This window comes from Tupaia chinensis, unplaced genomic scaffold (genome assembly GCF_000334495.1).
Source record: "Tupaia chinensis unplaced genomic scaffold, TupChi_1.0 Scaffold146584_1, whole genome shotgun sequence".
Lineage (NCBI taxonomy): Eukaryota > Metazoa > Chordata > Mammalia > Scandentia > Tupaiidae > Tupaia > Tupaia belangeri.
The window spans coordinates 788515-801013 of record NW_006206439.1 but is presented as its reverse complement, the minus strand read 5'-3'; the positions used below and the strand labels follow the sequence as shown (position 1 = coordinate 801013).

General features: G+C 45.4%; 1 protein-coding gene across 1 annotated transcript in view; it reads left to right on the top strand.

Annotated features, from left to right (window-relative positions):
* ITGA9 (integrin subunit alpha 9) overlaps positions 1-12499 on the top strand; it is a 172601-nt gene that overhangs the window by 101331 nt on the left and 58771 nt on the right. Inside the window, exon 9 of the mRNA XM_014584346.2 lies at positions 2289-2396. Coding sequence (XP_014439832.1) covers positions 2289-2396 — 108 coding nt within the window. The remainder of the gene's footprint in view (positions 1-2288; positions 2397-12499) is intronic.

Sequence of the window (12499 nt, the reverse complement as noted above, 5' to 3'; positions counted from 1 at the left end):
TGCTGACTCAGTTCCCCCTGCTACAGAGGAACAACTCTTGAAAAGGTTTTAAAAAAAGCAGGCCTCCCTGGGAAGAAGCAGGCTGCTCCCTCACTGAGCTGGGGCTGGCTCCGCCCAGTCCCGTAAACATCATTTCCAGCACGTCTGCTCAATGTGGGCTGTGGGCATTGTGAAAGACTGTTTCTTCGATTGATGGATTCATTCATTCATTCATTCATTGAGAGATTTCTGCTATAGGGTGTTCATTTATTGGGAACTTGCACCTCTGCTTTTCTGAGTTGGTTCTCAGAGTTCGTCTTTTTTTTTTTTTTTTTTTTTTTTAACTTACTTGCTTTTTGTGGTTGGATAGAAAACAGTAAAGACCAGATAGATTTCTTTCATTTTAGTTGTTTACACTCGTTGTTTACGCTCTTTCCCATTCTTGCAGTTTTAGAGTGCTTTGCGTTCAGTTCAGAGCTGAGAGTCTGCTGGATCCGTAGGGTTGACAGTGTGTGCCATTGATTGGAAGAAGATTCTTCCAAGTTCGCTAAACCCACCTTTTCTTGAGAATTCTCTGATGACTCATTTTCTTGTCTAACGATTGTTGTTATGGTCATGCTGACAAGGTTGATGGTGACATTGACCAAGAGGTGGAGATAGCAGCGGAAGAGGAGGAGGTCAGGAATATGGAAAATGCTCTTCTATTTTCATATTCCAATGACATCATTCCTAAAGGAGAACATAAAACGTTCCATATGAGTGAATTTTCTATGTCTTTATAAAATCTGTTACTCAATAAGCTGCGTAATTGTTTAAAGACTCCACTGCAATTGCAGATGGGAGAAAGGCAGAAATACGAGGCTCGGGCCTGCTTTCTACATTTTATCACAGTTTTTTTTTTTCTTTTTTAACAGAGCCACGATAATTTATTGGCCACTGATAGGGTTTTTTTGGCATCAAGAAACAAAGCATTTCCCCACCTGACCAAAAGGTGAAAAATAACACAGATGCTGCACATGAACGCTTGCAGAGAATCCAATGTTCAGTCGTTTGTCCAGAATAAATACAGTAAGGCGGGCTCTTCCGTCGGCCTCTCTCTCTAATGCGTGAGACAGTGTAAATCAAAACCCTTCTCTTCTTGGCTTACTCCCATTCATGCTTTCATTGGGATTTCCCAGACATGTCTAGAAGTTTCTATTCAATGCTGCGCTCTCGGGTTTTACTTCAAATTAATTATTCTGAGTGTGGTTGAGTGCGCCTTCCTTCTTGTATCTTGGAGTTGTTGTTTTTGGTACAATGTGCTCTTTTTGAATCAAGAATTAGCAACGATCATACATCTGCTCTCTTCTTTTATCTTTTAATTCTTTGAAGCAGAAACAAGTATTAAAAAAAAAAAATGAAGATGTGCTTTTGTAGAGAAGAGCTGGTTGGAGCATAGTCCTCATGCATTCTGCCATACATGAAGATCTGGTTAGATTTCCAGCTCGTTTTTTGTCTCTGCTCTTCTGACCTCAACTTCAAAGATACTTTGAGCTCCTGAATTTTCTTTCTCGTCCCCGGGCCACCAAGCAGCATTCATTTCTTTCTCTCGCCCATTCAACTTCTACTCATCCCCTACTCACCTTTTTTTAAAATTCATTTTTCTAAAAATTGCTACAGGGAAGACCAGCAGTTGGTATAATGACTATGGCACTGGACTCCCATGTAGTTGACTGCGGTTCAAGTCCCAGACCCGGTGGCTTACACTCACACCAGATGCATATGTGTGCATGCCCAAGATCCTGAGAGGAGAATGGAGAAGGGATTGCGGTGTGGCCATCCCCGCCAGGGGGTGATTTCTTGCTTTCTGTCTTTCTGTCTCTCTCTGTCTTTCTGGTGAGCGCACACACCCTGTAGGAAAAATTTCTCCAAAAAATAAAAAAAAATTGCTCCAGGGCGATTGACTGGAGAGAGAAAGCACAAGAACCCCCAGAAGGGTTGACCATGATGCAGTCCCTTCTCCTCCATTCTTTTCTTGGTATTTTGAGCATACACACATACACACACGTGCCTGGCACGTTTTTCAAGCCACTGGGTCCACTCAGTGGACTAAAAGTTTGGGGGTTTAAAATGCAGATAAAGGGATTTCTAGTTCATTACAATTTGCTACCATTGAACGTTTCTCTTCACTACACCTGATGACCTCCTAGACCCTATCCCTAGAGTTCCTATATATGATTTCAAAGAGCCTTAGAGTATATATTGCCTGACGTGAAATGAAGATCTGTTATTTTCCATTAATACTTCCTGTCTGTCTTGCACACCCACAGGTCTATAACACTGGCCCGAGTACCCTTCCTGGGTCATCCGTCAGCGTCTCGTTCCCCAGTCGACTGTCGCCTGGTGGTGCAGAGATGTTTCATGTCCAGGAGATGGTGGTGAGTTCTCCGTCATTCACACTGTTGCTTTCAGCTTGAGCCAGCCATTAGAGTTTGGTTTCCCGCTCAACCCCAATGACTCGGAAAATATAACTTGTTCTACCCTTTGGAAACATAACTGGAGAAGCCAGGAGACCTGCAGTATCTGGATTTCTACATTGAGACAGTTTGGTTAATGCCTTAAGAAGACCTTTTTGGGGAGGGGAAGGGTTGGTTATGAATCCAACTGCTTAGAAGGACTTTGTGGTTCTGAAACCCCCAGTAACTGTCTCCATCTTGCGTGTGTCTGGATGCATTTCACCAAGGAGAGGGTCTGCAGCATGCAGGAAGACTCTCAGAGGGCCCCTGACGCTTGTCTGGTGAAGGACTCAGCCACAGATACAAATACAGGTTGAAATTCGTTTCGATGCAGAAAACGCAGCTGGAGTTAACTTAGGTGATTTTGTCTCAAGGGAAGCTTGGTAACTGGTGTGATCATTTCCGCCCACCTCCTTGAAACAGTCTCCCTTGCTTCCTGGACGTTGCGTTCTCCCAGTTTCACCTTTCCTCCGACTTTTCCTCGATCTGTGCCCTGTCTAGAGGGCCCGGGATCTCCTCTATTCCACTCTCTGAGATCTCCCTGTGACTCATGGCTTTGAATTCAGTCTGTGCTGACGGTATTAGTGTTTCTCTCCAGCCCAGCCCTTAACCATGGAATTCAGATTTGAAAGGCAATACCTTGAGGCCATCTCTACCTGGATACCTAACAGGTGTCTCAGTCTTACCCCAAACTGAACTCCGACAGAACCCTTCCAAACCTGCTGTTCTACAGCCTTCCCCATCTCAGCAAAGGGCACTTCCATTCTTCAGTTGTTCGGCTTGAAAATCTGAAGTTATCTGTGATGCTTTTCTTCCTACACTTCATATCCAGTCCACCAACACACTGAACGTCTCCCCCTTCACTGCAAATCCACAACGTTACCCACTTATTTATTTTTTTTAAGAGAGATTTTTGCGGGACCAGCAGTTGGCGTAATGGCTATGTCTCTGGACTCCTATGTAGTAGACTGCAGTTCGAGTCCTGGATCCGGTGGCTTAAACTCACACCGGGCATATGTGCGTGTGTACCCAAGATCCTGAGAGGAGAATGGAGGAGAAGGGATTGTGGCCTGGCCATCCCCCCTGGGGGGTGATTTCTCATTTTCTGTCTCTCTCTCTTTCTGGCGAGCGCATGTGCCCTATAGCAAAAGAAAGAGATTTTTGCTATAGGGCACATGCACTTGCCAGAGAGACAGACAGAAAGCAAGAAATCACCCCCAGGGGGTTGCCCATGCTGTAGTCCCTTCGCCTCCATTCTCTTCTCGGGATCTTGGGCATGCACACACACACACACACACACACACACACACACACACGTGTCCGCCATGAGTTTTAAGCTACCTGGTCTGGGACTTGAACTGCAGTGAACTACGTGAGAGTCTAACGACATAACTATTACTCCATCTGCTGGTCTCCGGTGCCAGTTTTTATGCCCGTCAGCTGGGTTATTACCTGCTCAGTGGTGTCCCTGCTTCTCCCTGGCCCTGCTATCGTCTGATCGTGCCCTAGCAGCAGAGTGACCCTCCCAAAGGGTCAGAGCAACAACTCCCCCCTGCCAAAGACCCTCCCAAGGCATGTGCCTCCCGAATTCTCCCAGCAGTTCCTCTGGCCTCATGATCTGTCACTTGTCACCCTCTGACCTCATCTTCTTCTCCTACTCCAGCCACTGCCTCCTCCCATCCTGGAGCACTCCCGAACTCCCATCTGCAGGATTTCGCAGCCCTGTCTTCCTGCCTCCTAGAACACCCTTCCCCAGATAGCCAGGGCCCTCCTCCCTCGCCTCCCTCCGGTGCTTGCCCGCATGCCGCCTTGTAGGGAGACCCTCCCTGACCAGCCTCTGTCCCGTACTCCTCATCCCCCTCTCTCGCTCCTCCTCCACCATCACCCTCACTGGCAGCTGGCCTCCCGCATGCTGTCTGACCTGACTAGGTGATGTGCCTCTTCCCTGTCCCCCACCACGTAGGGACAGGGATTTCTGTCTGCCTATTGCGGTGCCTCTAGGCCAAGGGCTTGGTATATTATATGTGCTCGTTGAGTGTGTGTACACTGGAACAAAAAACCCACGTTCTAAAACACAGTCATTTACTCTTCCTAAGAGAGTTTAGGAGAAGTCTCGGGTTGACACCGTCGTGGCCAGGAATCCTTTGCTCAGCAATTTATTTATTTATTTATCTATCTATCTATCTATCTATCTATTTATTTATTTATTTATTTTGGAGAGGTTTTTGCTATAGGGCGCGTGCGCTCGCCAGACAAACAGAGAGAGACAGAGAGACAGAAAGTGAGAAATCACCCCCCAGGGGGGATGGTCACGCCACAATCCCTTCTCCTCTAGGGATCTTGGGCACTCACGCACACGCGCCCGGCGTGAGTTTTAAGCCACCGGGTCCAGGATGCGAACCGTGGTTGACTACGTGGGAGTCCAGCGACATAGCCATTACGCTAACTGCTGATTCCCAGCAATGCAGTTTTTTGACTGCTAAGGAATGGCTCACACGTCCAGCGTGTGTCCTCCTATCAGAGTGCTCCGGGAGCCACTCATGTCTCACCCTCCTGGGGTGCGAGAGAGAAGGGTAGTGTCTCTCGGGTTGCTCCTGAGAGGACTGGGGACCGAAGCTCTGGTAAGTCACCAAGCCAGAGGGTGCATGCAATGTCGAGAGGGGCATGGAAGCCTTGCTCTTCCTGGGCATGCAAGGGACATTCAGCCAGACAGAGGGACAGTCTATCTGTAGGCTTGACAATCAGGGCAGCGATGCCATCGTGTGAGCATGCTGCCCAGGGATGGGAGCGCGTAGGCTCTATGTGCTGCTGGTAGTTTCAGGCGAGCTGAAAAGTAGCTTCGTGTGAATGTTGAACGTAGAGCAGGTCACCTCTGCTGAGCTTCCTGCTCAGTCCTGTATGTCCTCAACAACACTGCATTTCTGTTCTGTGCTGTGCCCCATCTCTGGGCTTGGCTGAACTGGCAGGAGAAAAGCCTGTGGCCTTCTGCACCAACCGTGTGCCACGCTCTGAACTCGGCGTGAGGTCAGCAGACACCCACACGCCCGTCCACCTCTTAAGTATTACTAAGCACACTACCCACTTCACCTTTCCCCTGGTGTCTCGAAGTATTCTCCTCATAGAGGATGTTCTATGTGTTGTTCACATGAACCTAAATAAAGTTTTAGAGAGACATTTTTCCCCTTGGGCAAAATTATCTATTGACCAAACAGGAAATTTAAGTCACTCAGATTCTGACAGTGTCTTAGAACCAAGTACACCCTTCTCCTCTTTACTAAATACTGGACCAAGCAAAAGCCACTGGAAGGGACTTTGGAGCACATTATAAATAGCTGGCTTAGGGACTGGCAGGTTGCATGGTGGTTAAGGGTGCTGGGCTCCCACATAACCAACCATGGTTCAAGTCCTGGACCTGAGGCTTCCTTTCTCTCTCTCTCTCTCTCTCTCTCTCTCTCTGGTTAGTTAGTTAATTAATTAAATATTTTTAAAATAAATAAATAGGGACCAGCAGATGGTTTAATGGCTATGTCATCATCCACCACCATTCCCCAGCCTCTGACAGGGCACTGAGCAGGTGGGCATCAGTAGACTTGTTAGCCCATCTGCACTCGGAGGCAGAGTACAGGCACAGGGGAAGGGCCCATCTGTCCTCCTTCCCCCCACTTTAGGGACCCCCAGATGGTTTCACTCCTTCTGACAGTGCCCTTGGTCTCCATATTGCCTTTGGTCATCATCTCTACAGAATGCTGGAGGTAGGCTTACTGGCCCTTTGGGCCCTGGGCCATTACTCCACCTACAACCTGGCAGTTTTCCAGTGATTGGCTTAGAGTTCGTTCAGAAGTCTCTAGGACCATCACCCATGTCCCTGCCTCTTGGTTTCACCAGAGTCTTCTATGCTTGTCCAAACAATGTCTTGAGAGCCAGGTGTCTGTGAGCGGAGAGTACCTTTGCTTACGTAGAAGAGAATTTTATGGAGATTCTGAAGAAGTGTGGCCACTCTACACCCAGGCTTAGTCCATGAGCTTCCCTTGTAGCAGAGGCCCCGGAGCCTCCCACACTGCTGTGTTTTATTCAGAAGCAGCCATGGCAGTCGGCTGAAAAAAGACTCTCCATTTCATTCCCATCACTTCCCAGCCACTGGGATTGTGTGGAGCTCTGTGGGGACACACTGACTTCTTATAGAACAAAACAAATCAAAGGGGACAGGACACTGTGGTCCTAGGGTCTTGCAGAAAATCAAGTTGGAATGACCGTGGAGTTGAGAGAGTCAGAGAGAAGGGAAGATTGACAGACCTACCTACCTCCCCTAAAATAACATCATTACCAACAATAAATCATTCTCAGTTTGTTCTGTAAGCCCCGGCCGAGCACGCACCTCTTCTGTGGCAGGCTCTATGAAGACTAAGTCACACAGCTGCCCCAGAAACGCACTTCTTGTGGGAGACAGGAATAACGAACCCAGCTGCAGTACTGTGTAACAAATGCAGTAATGGCGGGCTGCCTCCGCCTCCCGGGGGTACAAAAAAAGACTCTCCATTTCATTCCCATCACTTCCCAGCCACTGGGATTGTGTGGAGCTCTGTGGGGACACACTGACTTCTTATAGAACAAAACAAATCAAAGGGGACAGGACACTGTGGTCCTAGGGTCTTGCAGAAAATCAAGTTGGAATGACCGTGGAGTTGAGAGAGTCAGAGAGAAGGGAAGATTGACAGACCTACCTACCTCCCCTAAAATAACATCATTACCAACAATAAATCATTCTCAGTTTGTTCTGTAAGCCCCGGCCGAGCACGCACCTCTTCTGTGGCAGGCTCTATGAAGACTAAGTCACACAGCTGCCCCAGAAACGCACTTCTTGTGGGAGACAGGAATAACGAACCCAGCTGCAGTACTGTGTAACAAATGCAGTAATGGCGGCCTGCCTCAGCCTCAGGGTGATACAAAGCTGTGATGCCCACCTTGGGGAGGGTAGAGGAAATGCTTCCCCGGGCAGCCAGGGCTTAGAGAATGTGTAGGGTTCACCAGAACAAGTGAAGAGGAACTTTCCAGAGAGCAGCAACAGTCACTACCTGTGAATGGTGATAGGGTGGTTTGGACCCTGGGTGGAGCTGGGCCCGGCTTTCCATTCGCACTGCTTCGTTCTTATACAGATAGGCGAAGACCCGTGTTCTGTGTGCCTTCTTCAGGATGGAGAGCTGATAGATACCTTGGCAATACGACGGGGAGTCGTAAGCCAGTCATTTCCCGTGGCAGCTGGTACATTAATCACTTCTTACATCTTTGTGTGCTTGTAGACCTGCGCTTTCATTTCTGCTGACTTAGGAATGGGGAAGTACCAGCCTCCTGCTGTCTGAGGCTCTCTAACCGCATGTCATGGTGGGCATCATCAGCCCATGATCTTTGGGTCACTGCAGAGAGCAGTGGCTTCTGTGGGGCCATCAAGCTATGGTGACTCGCTCCTTAGAGAAGGCTTCTGTTTGAGGTAAGGGTATATCTTCTCTCACACAACTTGATGAGAACTAGCCTGAGGATTTTTGGTTCTTTGCGTCATCGCAGCTCCTCTGTAAGATGAGCCATGCAGCAGAGCCTCTGAGCACAGGGCTGAGGTAAGACATCTGTCACAAGGCCTGCGGGCTCCCAGAAGGAAGACCGTATGGCTGTGAGTGGCGGCCCCTGCCAAAATTAAGCTTCGCTCTTGATGTCGGAAGGTTCAAGGAAATGGATGGAAGATTTGTGTCAGACCTCAAGCTTCCCTTGGTGAAGCTCCACACCTGTCTGTGTGAGCTTTCTGATACTGGAGAAAGCTTTGGATTTCACTCTTGTTAACACACAAGAAGGAAACATGCCCCAAGAATGTGAGCTAACAGAAGGAGAGGGGCTGGGGTCAGCCCGTGGCCTTGTGGGTAAGGTGGCTGGCTCCCACACAGTTAACTGGGTCAGCCAGCTTGGAGTCCCAGGCCCAGCCTCCATTCAGCAGAGGCAGGCTCAGTCCACAAGATCCACATGATGAAAACCACCAAGAACTAACCACAGAATGAGCATCAGCCCAGGGCAGAGAGGCACGAACTGCAGTTAAAGGAACTCATACCAAAGGATGCGATCATGAGGCCAACACGGTGTTGGAAGAAGCAAAATTGCTCTTTTCAGAGTGATCTGAAAAGACAGTGTTACTGTGAACTATGATAAGCTGGAGATTGGTGAATTTAAATTTTTAATCACTTAAATAAACTTCAGCATGTGAGCTATGTAGTAAAATGGCTGTAAGAGACTAAAAGAGTGGGTTGGAAACCTGAGGGATTGTCTAAGAATGGAATGTGAAAGGACAGAAAGTCAGCTAAACTTAGTATTTCTTCTTCTTCTTTTTTTATTTTTTTATAACACTTTGGAATGAAAATCCCTGGTGATCTCAGTATAAGAGTTAGAAGGCAGGAGAGATGGAAGGGAAAGTCAGCCAAGATTCTTGTCTTGTTTGGGGGAACAGTTTATATGCCAGTTAGCTCAAGGCTTGAGTAAAACAAAAATGTTTAAATATGTAAAAATTATAAGGGCAACTTAGAAGAATAAAAACAACATAGAACATCCAAACCACTAAAGAATTTGAAACAGAAGAAAAGTCAAGACAATTCATAAAAAGAGAAGTCATGGAAAATAAAAGCACATAATAAGATGGAAGAAATAAAACCAAACATATCAATAATCAAAATAACTATGAATGGATTAAATGCCCTAGCAAAAGATAGAGACTTTCAGGTAATTTTAAAAATCTAAACAAAGTTAATAACAAGAATCATATATATAAAATTACCTAGAATGTAAGGCATTAAAAAGAAAATGCTAACTGAAAGAAAGCAGTGGAGCAGTATTAACAGCAAACAAAATAGTGAGTCATCAGAAAAGTCATGACATATTTTTCTATGCAAAAAAATTTTTTTTCTGACGACCCAATGTAGTCTAAGCAAAAATAAATAAACAAACTTGAACATTAAATAGGTCAAAAAATGTGTGTCAGAGTGATTAAAGAGTCAGTCCTCAGACCAGCAGGTAGTGTGATTGTTAAGGCATGGGAGACCACATTGCTGACTGCACAGTTCAAGTCCCGGACCTGGAAGTTTGAAAAACATACCAGACACATGTGTATACATGCCCAAATCCCAAAGGGAGAAATGGAGAAGGAACTGTGATATGGCCATCCCTCTCTCACATTCCTCCTCTTTTTTTCTATACTCATGCTCTCTAAAAAAAAAAAAAAAAATTAAGTCTACTAAGAACCTGTAACAGAAATGAGCTTATATGTAATCAACAACACAGCTCTAAACATATGACAATATCTGATACAAATATAAGAATAAACTGACATGGAACCAGCAGTTAGCGTAATGGCTATGTCGTTGGACTCCCAGGTAGTTGACCGTGGTTTGCGTCCCAGACCTGGTGGCTTAAACTCATGCCGGGCGCGTGTGTGTGCATGCCCAAGATCCTGAGAGGAGAACGGAGAAGGGATTGCGGCGTGGCTATCCCCCTTGGGGGGTGATTTCTCGCTTTTTATCTCTCTGTCTGTCCTGGACCCGGTGGCTTAAAACTCACGCCGGGCACATGTGCGTGTGCGTGCGTGCCCAAGATCCCAAGAGGAGAATGGAGGAGAAGGGATTGTGGCATGACCATCCCCTCTAGGAGGTGATTTCTCGTTTTCTGTCTCTATGTCCCTCTCTCTGTCTGGCGAGCGCACGTGCCCTATAGCGAAAACCTCTCAAAGAAAAAAAAAAAAGAACTTGCACATCCACGTTTATTGTGGAATTATTCACAATTGCTAAGACATGGAACTGACTCAAATGTTCATGAACACATGAATATATTGAAAAAGTGTGGCACCATATACAGTATGGAATACTACTCAGCCATGAAAAAGAAAACTAACAAGACCCTGCCAGCTGATAAAAAGAGTAGATGAACCTGAAAGATTTACTGTTAAGTGAAGCAAGCCAGACTATAAAAGAGAGGTATTGTTTGTCCCCACTCAATATATACCAAATGTCTGTACTCTATGGGAGAAACTGAAAGACTAGAAGATATAAAAGCGTGGAGATCAACTGTGGATACTAGAGACGGTATAGGAGGAGGATGGGAAATGGGGGAGAGTGAGAAGCAGGGAATCAAGGGGGAAAAGAAATGAAGCATTTCAGGAATGCAAAAATGGAAAATAATCTATTGATGATAACGTATATTATACCTTTAACTGGATTAATATATAGTGTTTTGATGCTGGGAAAATTCACTTTGAATGCTGTCATGATTTACAGTGACTGAATGTATAAAAAATAAAATATATTTTTAAAAAAACTAACAAAATACAAAAAGTAACACCTGCCTCCAAAGGGAGAGACTAGGATCCAGAATCGCTGCAGTATATCTAAGCGCTCCGTTTAAGTATGTATGTGTATGAAGGAAACAAGTAACAGAGCAGTCGACAGAAACTGTCTCTGAGGAAGCCAGATCTTGGACTTAATAAATAAAGGCATCAAAGCAGCTATTATAAATATGTTCAAAGGGGTCAGTCACCCTGTGGCTTGGTGGTTGAGGAAACTGGATCTCACATGGCCGGCCATGTGATTTGAAGACCCGACCCAGCAGCTGGAAAAGCACACAAGCCTCATGTTCTTGTATGCCCAAAATCCCCAAAAGAGAGAACAATGGGAGAGAAAGAGTTACGGTGTAACCAATCCCCATCGCAGGTGTGCGTGTTTTCTCTCTGTGTCTCTCTGTCTCTCTCTCTCTCTCTCTCTCTCTCTCTCTCTGCCTCTTTCTCTGGTGAGCACATGCACCCTCTGGCAGAAATTTAAAAGAACAGTAATAATATGTTTAAAGAACTGACATCAAGTTTTAATCATTAAAATGAGATAGCGATGATTCACCAGATAGAAATAGCAATACTATTGATACGTAAATAACATAATAAAGTAACTGGAACATAAGTAAATTGAGTAGTAAAATCGATGGAAACCGTGAAAAGAACCACGTAGAAATTCTGGAATCGAAAGTAAAATACCTGAAATGAAAACATTCAGTAGAGAGGCTCAAGACAGATTGGAGCTGACAGAATCGGTGAGCTTGACGATGACTCAGGACAGATGAGCCTGTCTGAAGAACAGAAAGAAAAAGAATGAGCGAAAAGGAGCAAAGCCACAGAGATCTTTGATATGTTTTCCGGGCCACCGTAAACCGCATGAAAATATACAAAATTCGAGTTGCAGAAGGAGAGGATAGGGAGAAGGGAGAAGGAAAAAAACTGATGAAATGATGTCCCCAAACAGTGGAGGTGTATAATAATTTTCGGTGATAGACAATTAGCTATCCGTTGGGAAGAAATAACAGAAAAATTGTTCTATATATATATATATATATATATATATATATAAATAAAGTATTAGCAGAAAATGCTGAACATTTTCATAATGTGGATGGAAAGCATGTCATGAAATCTAAGTTATAAGAAAAAGATGAACAGCTTTAAGTCTACAACAATTATAAACTTGTGTGTGATCAAAATGTATCGTAAACATGGCTAAAAGAGGATGTAGAATGTATTGGTACCAAATGAACAGATAAATGAGACATGAATTACTTCTACAAAATGTTAAGGAAAGTGCCAAAAATTATAAAGAGGGCTAAAGTATTGGGTCATCGGAAACTCATGACACAATTTGGCATAGAAAAGTACTTTCCCAGCAACCTGTTAATATAAACAGGGAACATCCAAAAGAAGATTTTTTTTTTTAATAAACTGTTGTTTACTTTCCTTGTTTTTCCTTATTTCCACTCTTTGTAAGAGTCTGTGAAGAGCCGACTTAAGACCGCTCAGTGGTTGTTCCCACCCGTTCAGTGGCCTGAGCAGTGGGGGCTGCAGACCAGTCTTGGGTGGCAGGCTGAGCACTCCAGTCTTCAGTAGGGAACTGCTGGATGGGCACAGAGGGCACCTGCACGCCTTCAGACCAGTCTGCAACCTCGGGCTGAGCGGCAGTAAACTC